At 26.4% G+C, this 16,478-nt stretch overlaps 2 protein-coding genes and 1 long non-coding RNA gene across 3 annotated transcripts in view; all 3 read left to right on the top strand.

Annotated features, from left to right (window-relative positions):
• The first annotated feature begins 8,025 nt into the window (after positions 1-8,025).
• Positions 8,026-9,680, top strand: LOC111638087. The gene is made up of 2 exons (XM_023383720.1): positions 8,026-8,165; positions 9,195-9,680. The coding sequence occupies exons 1-2, from the start codon at positions 8,163-8,165 to the stop codon at positions 9,678-9,680; spliced, it is 489 nt and encodes a 162-aa protein (XP_023239488.1). The 5' UTR covers positions 8,026-8,162.
• A 450-nt stretch (positions 9,681-10,130) lies between these two features.
• Positions 10,131-13,342, top strand: LOC111638084. Its single transcript, XM_023383718.1, has 5 exons — positions 10,131-11,234; positions 11,684-11,755; positions 12,155-12,304; positions 12,389-12,513; positions 12,594-13,342. Exons 1-5 carry the CDS (start codon positions 10,157-10,159, stop codon positions 12,798-12,800), a joined length of 1,632 nt encoding a protein of 543 aa, XP_023239486.1. The 5' UTR covers positions 10,131-10,156; the 3' UTR covers positions 12,801-13,342.
• A 1,240-nt stretch (positions 13,343-14,582) lies between these two features.
• The window catches only part of LOC111638085, a 9,506-nt gene continuing 7,610 nt past the window's right edge, over positions 14,583-16,478 (top strand). The window contains exon 1 of the long non-coding RNA XR_002758792.1: positions 14,583-14,661. This is a non-coding gene — a long non-coding RNA (uncharacterized LOC111638085). The remainder of the gene's footprint in view (positions 14,662-16,478) is intronic.

Below are 16,478 nucleotides of genomic sequence, written 5' to 3'. Positions count from 1 at the left end.
GACGAATCGAAAGTATCGTGAGCGGGGTATTATGATGTATGCATAGGCAAACCTGGATTAGAGCGATAGAGGAAAAAGAAAGGGAAGAGCAAAGACGAGCGCTTAAAAAGAAGGATAGGCAGGGACAGACCCTCGGATGTGCGACGATTCTCGAACGAATAGGTGTGTACGTGTGCTGATCTTTGTAATTATAAATTGTGAATACATGTGACTANCGATAGAGGAAAAAGAAAGGGAAGAGCAAAGACGAGCGCTTAAAAAGAAGGATAGGCAGGGACAGACCCTCGGATGTGCGACGATTCTCGAACGAATAGGTGTGTACGTGTGCTGATCTTTGTAATTATAAATTGTGAATACATGTGATTAATATTATTTTCTTTTTTATTTTGTGCATGTTATAAGTTATAAATAAATATAAACAAACAACACTACCCGATAACATTAAACCTAAATACCAAAATGATTAATTTACTATGTTTTTGTTATTTCTCACTCCTGTTTTTAGGTATTCGGCCGAGTAGTGATTTAAATATTCGGTATTCGGCCGAATACCGAATAGTAACCGAATATTCGTTACATCACTACTTACGATTTTTTAGTCAAATGATTTGTCTACTATTAGGCATGCATCACAACCACTAGACAAATTCATAGTCTCTTGTAGATCAGCATCTCCAAGATTCGACAAGTAACAAAGAAATGTTGATTCACTTAGTATCGGCCATTCGCGCAATGCTTAAAACATGAAGTGAAATTCCTCCTCAAATAATGCTTTAGCCAATCTTTCTTCTGATATAATACTTTGTGTTGACTTAGTATCACTAATATTTTAAAAGTTTATGGCCAAAAGTCATTTACTTATTTTCTTCTCGATCACTTCCTGCTTTTAGCTAAACTTTGATAATAAGCAATTTCATCTATCGGCACATCATCTTCCGAAAACATTGGCAATTAACTTCAATGTACTTCATAGAAGAAATATGTTGTTTTCACAATGGATTTCTTCTCAAATGATACTTAAGCAGCACATTTATAGAGTATTTACTATCAAAAATAAAAAAAATACTTTAAATGTTTTTATGCCTTTGATGAGCCTTAATAATTATATAAACTGTAATATATATAAGCCGAATACAAAAGCTACACTCAATTCAGCGCCAGTTTCAAAAAGAAAAGAATTGAAGTTTGACTGTATATTATATATACGATCAAATATAATGCATTATTTGTCTGAATGCGATCGTATATAAATCACAGTTTTATTAGATAAAACCTCTGAAGATATATATCAGACTGGAAACTTTTTACTGTATATACTTTAAGCATATATTTGAATTTATAAAATATTTATTTTGTGAATTTCTTCTCGAATAAATATTTTGTATTCACATCTTTGTTTGGAATATTTTTGTTAAATATAATATGAAGTTTCCTGAATTTTCATCCGAAACCTTTAGGAAAATTATGTTAAAGCATTGTTTTTATCTTGCTAATTAATTATACAGTATTCTACTTTTTAATCTCCCTGACATTTTTTTATTAGAGTATATTTTAATATATTTTCTTCAATATAAAAGAATTCGATGCTTTAAGGATTTCTTGTAGTTTTTCTTTAATTCTCTTTCAACTCAGAAATTCTCTCAAGTTTAAATTTAATGTATACTACGAAATAAAACTGTGTAAGAGATTTAATACACTTATGTAGAATTTTTAAATACGAAATGCAGTGAAATAAATAAATTATTATTATTATTATTTCCTTTAATTCCATGCTATAATTTTCCTTTTATCGATACTTCTATTCAAAGCAAAACATGAAAATTATTACTAGAAGAATTTAGGTTAACCTTAAGTTCTAAAATCAGAAACCCAGCAATTTTCTATAGTACTATTTTCTTATATAATTCATACGTTCTGTTAAAAAATAAATAAATTAAGATTGCTTCTTCATAATTAAAATCATTACAGTGAATCTGTAGACTTGTCTAAATTATTAATTTTTTAAATAAATTATTTACAGCATCTTGAATATATATATATAGCCGATATACACGTGANAACAGTTTATATTTATATTTATTTATTTATAAGAATATAATTTAGAAATTTGTATTATATATTTTTTTAAATGAATAAAATATTCAATACGATTGTGAATTATCTTTTGAAAAGAGAAGACATTAAAACGTTTTTCTGGTAACTAAAGATAAGGGAACGGTTATCAGTTGTTAGTGACTTGAGTTGAGGAATTACCTGTTACCATAGAAACCTAATTTTGTGAAATGTTCGATTATTATGTTATTTCTAAGTTGTTGTAATTGCTAATACGAATTTTCAGTCCTTTAATAATTTATGTAAATTCATTCTCCGGAGATAAAAGATTCTTAATATTAAATTGATTTATTATAAACAATATATTGTATTTATTTGATATATTTTGTCTTTTAAATAATAATAGAAGATATTAATTTTTATAATTATTATTTGTTAAAAGAAATTATTAAATTCATATTAATTAACGTAGTGTTAAATGAAGGTTCCAGTTGAAAGAATGTAGAATATGTTGAATATATTTTTTGTATATAACGTTATAAATTGTAGAATGATTGAATTTGATATATTCTGAAAGAAAATGGCATAAAAAGATATCTTTCATTTCCGGTCAATCAGCAACCGAGTGGATAAAGCCACAGAACTGGTAGTTTGTCAACTGATCATGGGCAAGACACGTGGAGTTTTCTGGGTTTTCTTCACGTGTTTAACATCTAAATAAGGGCCATAAACGTATTTGAGTCTTCCTGGAAGGCACACTGGCTTGGCATATGGCCCATGTAGTGCATTTCCTTATTGCATCAAACCAATCTTTTATTTTCTAGATGGCCATTACTTATTGATAATAATAATTATAGTAGTTTAGTATAAGTAAAAATTGTAATAATTATTAACGTTTTTCGGTAGATAATAGAGAGGTTGCGGCCGAAGTTTTCATCTGTTAAACGTGAAAGTCGAACGTCGAGCGCCGCTATCTTGTAATTGGCGCTCGACGTTCGACGTTCACGTTTTACAGATGAAAACTTCGGCCGCAGCCTCTCTAATGTTAAATATTTATGATGTTTCGATAAATACATGATGGATAGTTGATGAAAATCTAGTTGCAAACTATTATCCTAAGTCAGTAGGGACACTTGAAAAACTTTTATTAATATATAAAACATGCATTCAATTGTTTGAAAAAATTATTATTCATGATATTCAAGATGTTTAAAGGTGAAGATGCCATAAATTTTACAGTGCGTATTAAATTAATAAATTGCTGCTTCGTGTAAGTGTTTTTCGAAGAATATGATAAAGGAAAATATTATAATTNTTAACTTTACGATAACAATGTACAAAATGGAAGAATTTTCAGTAAAAGATAAATGATCATTAAATGTTTACTTTAAAATATGGATCGAATTAATTAATATTTACACTAAGTTAGAGAAAAATTCATTAATAATTTCATTAATTTTTAATATTATAACTTATTAATTTAAATATTTCAAAAATTTAATCTATAATCTTGTTTAATTAAACACGTTTACATAAGTATTTTAGCTATTTTTTTTAACTCTAAGGGATTAATTATTAAATACGTTTTTAAATTTAAAATTTTTAATTTAAGTACACCTGTTATTAGATATGTCATCTTGAGGTCATTTCTGATTAAAGAGAGGATTATGAAGTGTACGAATCAACAAGAGAATTATATGGAATTTCAATAATCCGCACCTTAATCGGAATTTAATCCAGGAGACATTTTGGTAAATGGCCTCATTCTAATGGAAGATAACTAACCGCTGCTTCTGAATTTAATTAATTAAATGAATAATCGATCTATGTAATATCTATGAATGATATTCATAACATTATAAGTTATATCAGGAATTACAGAATTTATAAGTGTTTATACTCACAAAATCTTGAAAATTTTATAATAAATAAGATTAATTCGATAATTTTTTTTCTTCTTTATAAGGTTTAGAAGCTTATAAAGAATTTCCATTATATTTGAAGAATTTAAACAATTAACATGTACTGAATATGTGTAACATCTTACTCAATTTGTCTAAAAATTTACATACAGATACTGTATACATAGAAGGTACACATCGATGAATCCTGAAAATTTGCTTAGGGAGGATGATGTAAATATTATCTACGGTGTGCGAACAAAAATGAATCTTTTAAAAAGATATTTTCTAAGAATGCATTGAATTCTCGTTTTTTTATGTTTATAGTGAGATATTTGGTAAATAGTGGGCTTAATTAAATTTTTTTTAATTAAAAAAAATTGGAAATTGTATAGTTAGTGTAGAGGAAACTAATAAAAACAAGTAGATCTTTAGAGTGTGACTGATAATTTGATAGTGTTTATTAAGCAAATTAACAAAAAACTGTAAATTGTAAACAAAAATATAATTATAAATATGTAAATTATATTGAGAAATGTAATAAATAAATATTCTCAATACTCAGGAAGTTTGTTAGAAGAGAGAAGCTGGGCAATAATTACCACAATCTGGAGAAAATCCATTAGCAGATGATCACATTTAGAAGATAATAATATGCCACGAACAAATAACAAATAATTAAAAAGAAATTAAATTTAATTAAGTTAAATGTATTGTATTATATAAAGATTTAAATTTTATGTTTCAATCAATTTTAAACTTTTACGCGTAAATTATGGCCTTTTTCTTCCATTAAATCACTAAACACCAGTCACGGGTTTGTGCCTGACAGATGGGCTGACGCGTGAAGTGTTTTGGGTTTTCTTCACGTGTCTAACACTTAAATATGAGTCAATTTTCAATAGAAAGTCCTCATGGCTTTTGGTAGCTCGCCCATGTGTTTTGCCTTTATAATCAATCCAGTCTCATCCTTTTTTCACACTCACCATGAATTCCGCCATACCCATAAGGGGGATTAGCAGATGGTGAGAGACTGGATCGACATAAGATGACTCCCTAATTACCTCAGCTTTCCGTCCGTCAAATTTATTGTAGTATTTTTTTCCATTCGTCGTGTTTTCTTGCATGTTTCCTATAACTTACATTATGCATAATTCATATTATAAAAATAGAAATACATTGTTTCCAAAAAAACAATATATGTGTATACATACGTGTATTATACTGTACGGTATGTATGTATGTAGGTATGTACATGTTTTAAAGGATGCTGAATGCAAATTATTGCATTTCAGGTAATTATTTATGTGTATGAAACTTTTTACATCTGTATGATTTGATCCATTGTATTGTATTTTATATTGGATAAAATTAATACATAAGAACTATATTTATACACTCGACCCTTCAATGACGGGCACCTCTAAACAGCAGCCATTTTTTTAAACAGAAATGCACACAATCTCCAAACAACGGCCATTTTTTATGTTCCCGTCATTGGTCGTTGGTCACAAGTTTGACTCTATTAAGATACTCATTAATTAGTTAATTCAATATTAAGTAATTAAATTTACATCGCTATTATGTTAACATTAGAATATTATATTGAATGTTAATTAGATTTCGAAAAATATTTCAAATAACGAAGAATATTTTAAGAAAATCGATCAAATTTATTTTCAAATTCAAATTTTAAATTTCATGAAAAGAATAGTAACGAAATAAAAATTGTTCATGCATAAATTTATATATTAATTTTGATACAAAAGTCAAAAAACAACTTATAAATTACATTAAAATCAAAATAAATCCATTTTTTTATGATCGAGGAAAACCACTTGATTGCGAGTTCGTAACTGCTAGTGTGAACTGCCCACGTGGAATTTTCTGGGTTTTTTTTCTCGTGTCTAACATTTAAATAGGAAACAGTTTCTATACTGACCATATAAAATTTTTCGGTTTTCTTTAAGTAAATAGTAAACAGTTTCCTATAGAAAGTCTTTTCGGGATGTACTTTTCCTTGGCATGTGTTGCCTTACCTTATCCCATCCCTCCACTCCATATATACACAAAAGTATATATTTGAACGCTGCTTTATCAATATTGTTTTTCGTTTAGAAAAATTTTTAATTTAAAATGTTAATTTTTAAATTAGTACAACACAATGTATACGGTGTATAAAGAACATTTTAACAATTGTTTTTTTTTTTATTTTTTTTGAATTTTTTCGATAATTTTCCTTGTTGTTGTCAATATGTCATTAATCTTAATGGATTGCCTGTATATATAAATAAGAAAATAATAACAAAAACTAATATTTGTCAATACATGATCCAGTCTTAAAGGAAATTGTTTCAATACATTTTGAAGTGATTGAGTGTATCATTTCCTACATAAAAGTTATTTCTTGTTGCTACATAATCTCAATTCTATATACATCATATGACACAAATTAATAAAAAAATGCATTAATTATAATTAATATCTCTTTATAAAATTAATAAATTAATATTAACATTAATTATAATCATATTATAATTAAAAATACATAAGAGCCAATATCCATTTGTTTTAAATTTATACAAGAAAACTAAGTTTATATTTAAATTTCTGTAAGAATTTACTTAATAAGATTTTATAAAATTTAATTTATTAACAATAAACATTTTATGATTATAATAAAAAGACTTAAAATCCAATTTAAGGATGTGAAGAGAGATTAATCAGATGCATTTTTTTCCGTAATAATAACATAAAAAAATACAATTTAACCGTAATATAGGGTAATAACGTTTATCTATAACGGTAATGAGCAAAATAATTTTCACAGTTCATAAATTCTTATAGAGAAGGAATCGATTTGTTTACGTCACTTCAACGTCAAACGCATATGCAATATATTTTAAGACAAACAGAAAAGAACTTAGATTTTAAGATTAAAAATTCAAGAATATTTCTATAAATATTTCAAGATTAAAAATATTAGTATATTTAATAAAAACAAAAACAAACCTCTTCTGTATTTAAAAACACTTTAAACACTTAAATAATTATTAATATTTATGTAAAATATTCAAAAATATAAAAGATGTTTACAGTTCTGAATACATAATTATATGATAATTAATAGTGTTTATAATTCTGAATTTATAATTAAATTACCATTATAATGTTTATATTAACACATATACTGTGTCTATATACGATTGATTTTTTTATTAAAATTATGGCTTAAATAATAAATATTTTAATTAATTTATCTAAATTAATGTTTATTTTTTGTTTTTAAATCACAAATTTTAATAATTACCTTTAAAGATTTCCTGTTTATGCCCTTATCTCTTATTTTCCTACCCTCATCATAGGATTTTTTAAAATGAATTTACGTAAAAAAAATAGGCTTTTTAACTATATTAATAATATTATATTAACGTAATTTATATGCCAAAATTTCCCGTCGTTAACGAAATGAAGTTTATGAATGAAGAGCAGCTCACAAATGTCAACCTTTATCTCCATACAGCAGCATCCATCTCCAAGGAGATGATATTAAATTCAAGAATGCAGTTAATAAACTCTCCTATACTTATATTTAATATATTTATATATAAATTCAATCGATATCAATTGACATCCTCATCGTTTAAAAGCTCATAAATTAAAAAAAACCAATACTTTTTTTATATTTAAACTCCTCTATTCCTACCTCTACTATAAGCCTGGTCTTATATATATAAGATTAAGAATTGTTAAAGGTTCTATATTAAAAATAAAAATAATGATTTTTAAAGACTTTTAACTCGTAAAGATAAGAGATTAAGTCGAGAATGAAGGAGTAATCCTTAAATGTATTGAGAGTGTGCGTGCGTGCGTGCGTGTGTTGTCATAGTAGCATAAGGTCTGGTTACTGTATCATCGACTTATGATCTTTCCTGGTCAAAAGACCTCCTATAGTGTACATATCGAGCAAACACTATTTTTTAATTAATTGTTAAAAGGTTCATTTTTTGGATAGCAGCTTGCTTCGTTGGAAAGTTTCTCACTGATGTCAATACCTAACCACGCAAGCGTGGAGGGACTGCGGGTTATGACGTCACAGATGGAATTGAGGGTGAGCATAAAAGTGATCCTTTGTCTGTTAACGGCGATTCCATGTCCAAGTATCGTGTTTTAGCTTAAAGGTTCTTTTTATCAACTTCATACAAGATAATGGTAAGATGCAAAAAACTGTCATTAATAACACGTTGTGTCTCTGTAAAAATCGAGTGAATATTTATGTATTTACGTAGATATATATATATATATATATATTTTCTTAAATCGTATACGATATAAATTGAGATATATTTTTCTCCATTAAGTTAAATTAACGTACTTATTAATTATAAAATTATTTTAACATGTAAACGTTGTGTATAGTTAGCTAAAATCGATTATAAATGGGGGAAACTGGATCGATAAGTATGGCTGATCTTCATCGCTGTAGTCGTTATCAATTTTTATAAATAAAATATTTGTCTACCCATTATTTTTTTCACTCATATAACAAGCGTTTGAAGTACTAACATATTTTCTACTCCATTTATTTCACAAGATTTAAACAAAACGAATAAAAAATGCTGCTTCTCTGCAATACAGAACGTGAAGATTCTTAATATAAGAACTAAGGAAATAAATACTGAAAGTTTACTTTAAAAAAATGTTTCCAAAAACCTCTATTATATAATAAATTTAATGCTATTTTTGTTAAGTATCAAAGCTATAAAAGGAAAAAAAAACAATCGGAAAATTTATAAAAAGAGCATTCATTTCTCGTTTTGTATATACTGCAATAATTGCAGAAAGCATTTTCGTGCATTAATAATTAAATTATAAAAAAGAAAATAATACCGCAAACACTAAAACACACTCATCAATTATTAAATGTGAGAAAACTTGCATAACATCTTGTTTAGGCGATAGATAAAAATTGATTTACAAATCAACGATGTCGTGCCGATGTTTAATTTAAAAAAAAAAGACACCACAAAATTCACTAGAGTTAAAATTTGGTAGTCAAAAACGTACAATAACATAACATGCAAATGTCAAATCGTCGTCGTCATAGCAACATTCGAATTTGCTTATTAATTGGCCTTGGGATATTTCATATATTATACTAGTTATGTAGTATATAAATCAATATTTAATGCTAACATTTTTTTAAAAAATAATTTACGAATAAATACTTTATATTTTCAGGCAAGAAAAGGAAAATTTACATCGTTTGTAGATCATCAGTTACTACTATTAACAATATATGTTTTGATAGGAAATACTGTTTGTCTATCTTTGGATAGTTTACACGAAAGTCGAAATCCTGAAGATGAAAATTTTAAAATGGCTTTAGATAGCATTCATCATCGGAGGAACATGGCCGAAAAGAGAAGATATCATTTTGATAGCCGTTTTACCAAGAAAGATCCTCAATTAGAACAAAACGATGACGAATACGATAATAAAAATTATCGACCTTTAAATTCTATTTATTCTCCAGCTTTATCGAGAAATATACAGAGATTTCTGTCGGAGATTGATGATGATGATAACATAAAAAAGAAACGAGATAGAAACGACAAGTACGAAATTAGAGAAGAAGAAGAATTGAAACCTGATGTCACCACGTATGATGGAAGGAGGAAGAAATCCCACAAGAGACTTAATTTATTAACAATAAACATTTTATGATTATAATAANTGTATATACTTTAAGCATATATTTGAATTTATAAAATATTTATTTTGTGAATTTCTTCTCGAATAAATATTTTGTATTCACATCTTTGTTTGGAATATTTTTGTTAAATATAATATGAAGTTTCCTGAATTTTCATCCGAAACCTTTAGGAAAATTATGTTAAAGCATTGTTTTTATCTTGCTAATTAATTATACAGTATTCTACTTTTTAATCTCCCTGACATTTTTTTATTAGAGTATATTTTAATATATTTTCTTCAATATAAAAGAATTCGATGCTTTAAGGATTTCTTGTAGTTTTTCTTTAATTCTCTTTCAACTCAGAAATTCTCTCAAGTTTAAATTTAATGTATACTACGAAATAAAACTGTGTAAGAGATTTAATACACTTATGTAGAATTTTTAAATACGAAATGCAGTGAAATAAATAAATTATTATTATTATTATTACTGAATATATTTAGATATGGAAGGACCTTCGAGAATTTTCGCACATAAATCCTCTCCTATTACTAATAATATGGAAGAAAGTACGGAATATCCGATAAGTAACGAATCAAAACACCCAGAGGGTAAACATTCGACGATAGGCACGAGAAAAAGGAAAAAAAGTAAATCGGATCTCTTCAATTATGCTCGAGGCATTGAACATTATAGTCACTTCTGGGATCCTGAAAGAAGTCGAGAAAAGTTCCAAAGGAAGCGGAATTTTCGTTCCAATAATAGAGAAGATATTTGGAATTTTACCAAGAGAGGACGATTCGAAAAAAGAAGAATGCATTCGGGTAAATCAGAGCTTTCCGGTCACACGAATGTCAAGAGATCGAAAGATAACAAGGAGCAGATCCTAGGAGAATTAAAAGAGATATTCAAAGACGAAAACGAAGATAAAAAAGACATTAAAAAAAGGGAGGATAAGGATTCTGGAAACGATATATCGGAAACAAAATTAGATAACAGTAGCGATACTCAGGGACAAGAAAAAGTAATAGAAAACCGAGAAGATTCCGTCAGTTCTATTATTGAAAAAAATGTCAAAGCGGATAAAGAAGCTGGAGATAAATTCAATCAGTGGTTAAGAGACGAGTACTTCAAAACAATGGCCATGACCATGGCAAGTACAAAGAAGAAAAGGAGTGGGTGGGCTCCTATTGTAGCTGGCGATTTCGATGATTTTTCCACACCTGGAGTACCATCGAATGAAGATGTCGACGATGAGAAATCTCAGAAGTTTCAAGCGATCGATGACAGATTGAAAACAATTGAAAGCGCTATCTTATCTGATGCACTTCAACTAATTCGAGAAGGAGCCGAAGAAAGGATCGGATCTGAAGAATATGGACAAAAAATATTAGATAAATTATACGCGGCCGATGATGTTCAAAAGTTAAGAGAGGCTTTGGATCATTTACAAGGTTCGATGAATAAGATTAAGCATTACGACGACGAAGAAGAAGAGGAAGAAGATGATAGTTTAGAAAGTAATAACAGTTATGAATCCGACAGCATTAAAAACTGGCCAAGTGTTACACCAAGAAAAAGAGGTAAGTTTAACAGTGTTAATAATAATATTTTATTTATAAACTTACAATTTTATTAAATCAAATTAAAGCAATTTAAATCATCGAATATCATGTTCGATATTTGAAAACAGATAATACTTTTTCTAATGTCTAGACGAATTAAACTTTTAACAAGTGATACATGTCCTACAAGAATAGAAAAATCAATACAATTCTCTGTTCGACAAATTGGTGGTTTAAGTTGTTTATCAGATATCGAGATAGTCTCTCTAAAAGGTTTCAAATGCCATGGTTCAACATGACATTTCGGTTTTTACCATCTCTTTATTATTATTCTATTATCTTTTTTAACTTTGATGTATTTCTTTTTATCAAAATTCTGATATATTCGTTTAAATATATATTAATACTGTATTTTAAACAAAAAATAAATTATTTTAATATTCAGGCATTTTACTTTATTTTTCTAGAAGAGGATCTCGCAAAAGCTTTAAGAGTGATGGCTCCTTACCAAGCTAAAAGACAATATTCTTTGTCAAACGGTAAATAAAATATTTAATTACATTTTGAGTATCTCAGAGAAAAAGAAATCGTATGATATAAATTTTATATAAAACTATAGCTGTTTTCGATGATAAGTTTTACGATCAATACACTTCAATCTTCTATGACATGTCTGACTTCTTCTGAACTTAACTCGCCTACACATTTACTGCGTGGGTAGAAAATGCTATTTAGATCGTCCTACTTCACTACATTTCAATATAAATTTTCGACATATACTTGAAAAAATTGTATAATAAAGTCAGAAGAGAATTCTAGTTTTTAAAACAATGTATTTTTATACGATAGTTTACTTCCTTACTAAAATTTATCGGGGTCTTTGTATCGAATAATACTATATTGTTATGTATTTACTGTATATTTATTACATTTTACAGGTATAGATTCATATTTGCCAAGGATATCAATGCGTAGTCTACCTTCATTCACTCCAGACGAGAATAATTCAGGGCAGTTAGTTTCGGTCTTCTCTCCAGAGACTATCTATAATGGCGAAGTGGATGAGGATGAAATAATGGATGCTGCAGGTTTGTTCTTAATGTAAAAGCAAACGTGAGTTGACTCGTCTGATAATTTCTTGTTTATAAACTTTATATTTATATAATTACTAGAGGAATGCCCCGCTCTAGACCTTCTCTCGAGTGACTGTTCGATTTTAGGTGATATCGTACCGGGCGGGCCATTAAAACGCCTTGTTTTAGAAGCATGTAACTGGCATGAAGTATGTTACACCTGTGTAAGTATATGAATGATTATTTTTTTAAAATTATGTTTATTTAATTTTTAGTTAATTAAGATAGATATTTAATTATTTAGGGAGTTAGTTTTGGTATGAGCGCCGACGATTGTGATATTGGTTTCGTAGAAGAGAGTAAAACTATTTGCCAAGACGACATTCCATGCCAAACTAAAGCTAAGATGATGATGTTGCCACTTCGTCAGAGAAGAATTTTCTTTAAAAGAAGCGTACCCGCTGTATGCCATCGTGATCCTTGCGTTGAAAGATTCCTGAAGCACGGTTGAAAATTCCCCTTCTTCAGAACGTAGTCACAAAGCATCTCTTTAATATGTTCTGTTTAAATGTGGACATTCTATACTGTATTTGTAGCATTGTTGTGTTTTGTTGAGACCATTCATTTTAATAGTCATACCAGAAAGAAAAAAAAAATTAAATAAATAACACATGGCTGATGTTGTATAAGTGTAGTTTAGGCAATACAGTAGATCAATTGAGGTTTAAATAAAATAATCTTAAAAAAATACAAATATATAAGAATATGGAACTAAGGCTACCATATTCTTTAAAAAAGGGACATAAGTGCAATATAAAATAAAGAAAAATATATATATATTAAAGTAATAATGTGTTCATTAAAAAAAAATTGTATAAAAGTGAAAAATTGTAAGTATGTATATGAGATCAATCTGTATATGTCTAAACGCACGTAAAAAAGTTATTATTATTCTATAACCACTATTTAAAAAAAAATGCCATGAATGATGAATGCCATTGTGTGACGAACGTTTTGACAGAAATAAAGATCGGAAGTCTTATATTTCATAGACATTGAATTTATTAATTATATTTTTTAAATATTACAAATATTGTTAATAAATATAAGCATCTACTACTATTATTATTATTTTGAATAAAACATAAAGAAAACATTTTCATATTTAGATGTGTGTAAACACTAAAAAAAACTTTGATCGATAACTTTGCGGATAAAAGATATTGCTATTTTTCAGAACGATGATCAAGAAAATTCAATATTTTATATAAGCCTATGAAAAAATTTAATATAACTTTATTTTTATTTTCTTTTATACAATATATAAATATTTAATTTTTTATATTATTTTTTTTGGAAATAAAAATATAAATTTAAGTACATAAATATGAATTTTACATTTCCTGGAATTGTCAACAACAGATAAAAGTATACTGCAATTTATCACGTGTAAACATATTGTTATTTATAAATTTATCTTCCAACCTATCTTTATTATGCATAAAAGATGACCCAATCGATATTGACAGCTTATAAAAATACACCAAACAGTAAATCACGTTTTCTTCCTCTTATCTGCTTTACTTCCAAATTTAAAAACTATTTTTATCTGTAATTTCCATACTTAAGAAAGTTTAACTTTATATTTAAAGTATTTAACCTCGCCATTTTAACTATCGACTTGCAAAAACCTAAATTCTTTTAATGCAAATTTATTTAAATTTATCTAAATTATGTAAAAAAATATTAATATTTAAAATTATAATTTCTTTAAATAATAAAATATTTAGAAAGTTTGCAGTATACAGCAAACTTTTAATAACTTTTTAAAGATTTTAAACCCCTTAATTTTAATTATTAAATCATTATATTAATTAAAGCGAATAATTTAGGTTAAATTATTACTTAAATTACTTTATTTAGTTTAATTAAATCGATGTTTTTTTTTAGCTTCTTATCGATCCATTTTTAATTTTAATTCTCTTCACAATTATGAATACTCCATATTAATGTATTTAGTTAGTATTATATTAAACTGAGAACAGCTTAATCAAGTAAAAATTTGACCTTTGAAAGAAAACTCTTCTCTATTTATCCTTTGTTAGTTATAATAATTGAGGCCTACTATAAATACATATATATACCTTTACTTATGAAGAAATGAGATCAAATGAAATTAAACATATCAAATTTCAATATTTAAATAATAAAAAAGTCAAATTTACATAAATTCGTATTAAAAAAGTTATTATTAAAGTAGAATACTTCACTCATTATAAAGATTAATTAGAACATTGCCTCGTTAATTAACGAGTTATTATTATTGAATACTCCATATTAACATTAGAAATTTAAGAGAAAATGCATTAAAGGTAATAAATTATTTTTATTTCTCCTATAAACATCAGAAAAGACTTTTACTAAGCCAAATCTATAATGTTAAAACCTATTAAACACTTACATATCAATAATACAAATTAATCTCTAAAATATACAATTTTAATGGGAAAAGTAAGTAAAATCTAACAGAAAACTTTTATATTTTTAATTTTTTTTATTTCACTATCTAATTGTAATTTATCAAAGTAATCAAGAAGGAAGGAAAATTATTAAGCTTGAACTTTATTGTATTTTTTTTTTTTTTAATAATAATAAAGAATGGCTCAGGTCTACCGTGATAACATTTTATTGTGCCACTTGAGATTTACTTTTTATATATATATAAAATAGAGAGAAAATTATATAAGAAAAGTATTTTAGATAAAATTAGAATTCTATATACGTTATTGAAAATTTCTTTGAAGAAGGAATTATATAAAAGAAATTCTAGGTGATCATCAATATTCAATATTTCTATATTTAGGTCAATTTCTGTGTGTTAAAGTATCTTTGAATCATATATAAAACTATAACTATAACTGAAATGATTAATTATAATAAAAAATTAATAAATATAAATTTAATTAAGTTACATTTTTAATAACAATTAAGAAGTATTCATATTAAAAATGTTAATAACACAATTATGACGTCATATATGATATAAGAATAAATTATAATTATAAAATATATTAATGTTATTTATATAAATCGAAATCAACACATTATATACGTCTACATAAATTTTAATTTGTTTAATTAAGTGTTAAATTACACTCAGTTCATTGACTTAATAATAATGAATATTAATATTTTGAAACAGTATTAATTTTCTAATTTTACAGTTTCTATTATTAAAATTAATTTATTCTTTATTACTTATAAATTACTGTATTTACGTATGACGAAAAATACTATATATTTTTTAAGAAATTTTAAATCAGAGAAAAAATACAAGGGAAAGATTTATATTGACATTATATTTATTTTTATAGTAGATAATGGAATTTTTTATTTATTATCTGCACAAATATACCGTAAAGGTCAAAAGAAAAAGAATTTATAGATTTCTTTCTGATAATTTAAGTTGTAAGGGATACATATATTGTTATATTTATTTCGACTGAAAGAAATAGAGTAAGAAGTATTAAAGGAATCAATTGTGTATTGAACTTTTTTATACTTGTCTTTCTTTATTTATTCTTTCGTATCTCTTGTGATTGAAGTATGAAATGTTGACAATGATTGCGAACTAAAAATAATCTTCTATAAATATTACAGTGTGAACTATGAGCAATTGTATGTTGCATTCTGTGCCCTAATCTTTTTTTTTTTTCAACAAAAATTTATCTTAAATTTTTATTTTTTAATGGTTTTATAGCATTTACTGTTGAATATCAAGATGATTTACTGATTTATACGAATAAAATATCTACTTTTGTTTGTATTTTTATGAATAAGATAAGGGGAGAGCTTGGTGATAAATAATTACATCAATAACATTTTATTTAATTACTGTATTTAACTTTTGGTTTTTTCCAGTAATTTGATGACCTGTGATTGTGGGTGTAAGATTACATATCTCAAATACTTTTAAGGTTATAATTTGTAGAAGTTTTTACTCAATTATGGGGGAGTGCTCTGTTTACTCCTTATTCGAATGTCCATATTTTTCGTCTTCTTAATTAGGGATTCTGAATAAGCGTAAAGAAATAAAATTATAAAATTAGGAATGATATTTTTCTTTATTAGAATTTTAAAATATAATGAAGACTCGGTCGTGATTAGTTATTTAGATCAAATGTCAATA

This window comes from Centruroides sculpturatus, unplaced genomic scaffold (genome assembly GCF_000671375.1).
Source record: "Centruroides sculpturatus isolate CEXI.00-Female unplaced genomic scaffold, Cexi_2.0 scaffold1074, whole genome shotgun sequence".
In the NCBI taxonomy this organism is placed as follows: Eukaryota; Metazoa; Arthropoda; class Arachnida; order Scorpiones; family Buthidae; genus Centruroides; species Centruroides sculpturatus.
The sequence above is the reverse complement of the archived record's forward strand: the minus strand, read 5'-3'. Positions and strand labels throughout refer to the sequence as shown.

Excerpts from the sequence above, each read along its gene's own strand:
- LOC111638084 (XM_023383718.1), top strand. The coding sequence starts at position 10,157 with ATGGAAGGACCTTCGAGAATTTTCGCACATAAATCCTCTCCTATTACT. Across the intron at positions 11,756-12,154 it reads ACAATATTCTTTGTCAAACG|GTATAGATTCATATTTGCCA; the intron begins GTAAATAAAATA and ends TACATTTTACAG. Across the intron at positions 12,305-12,388 it reads TGAAATAATGGATGCTGCAG|AGGAATGCCCCGCTCTAGAC; the intron begins GTTTGTTCTTAA and ends TATAATTACTAG.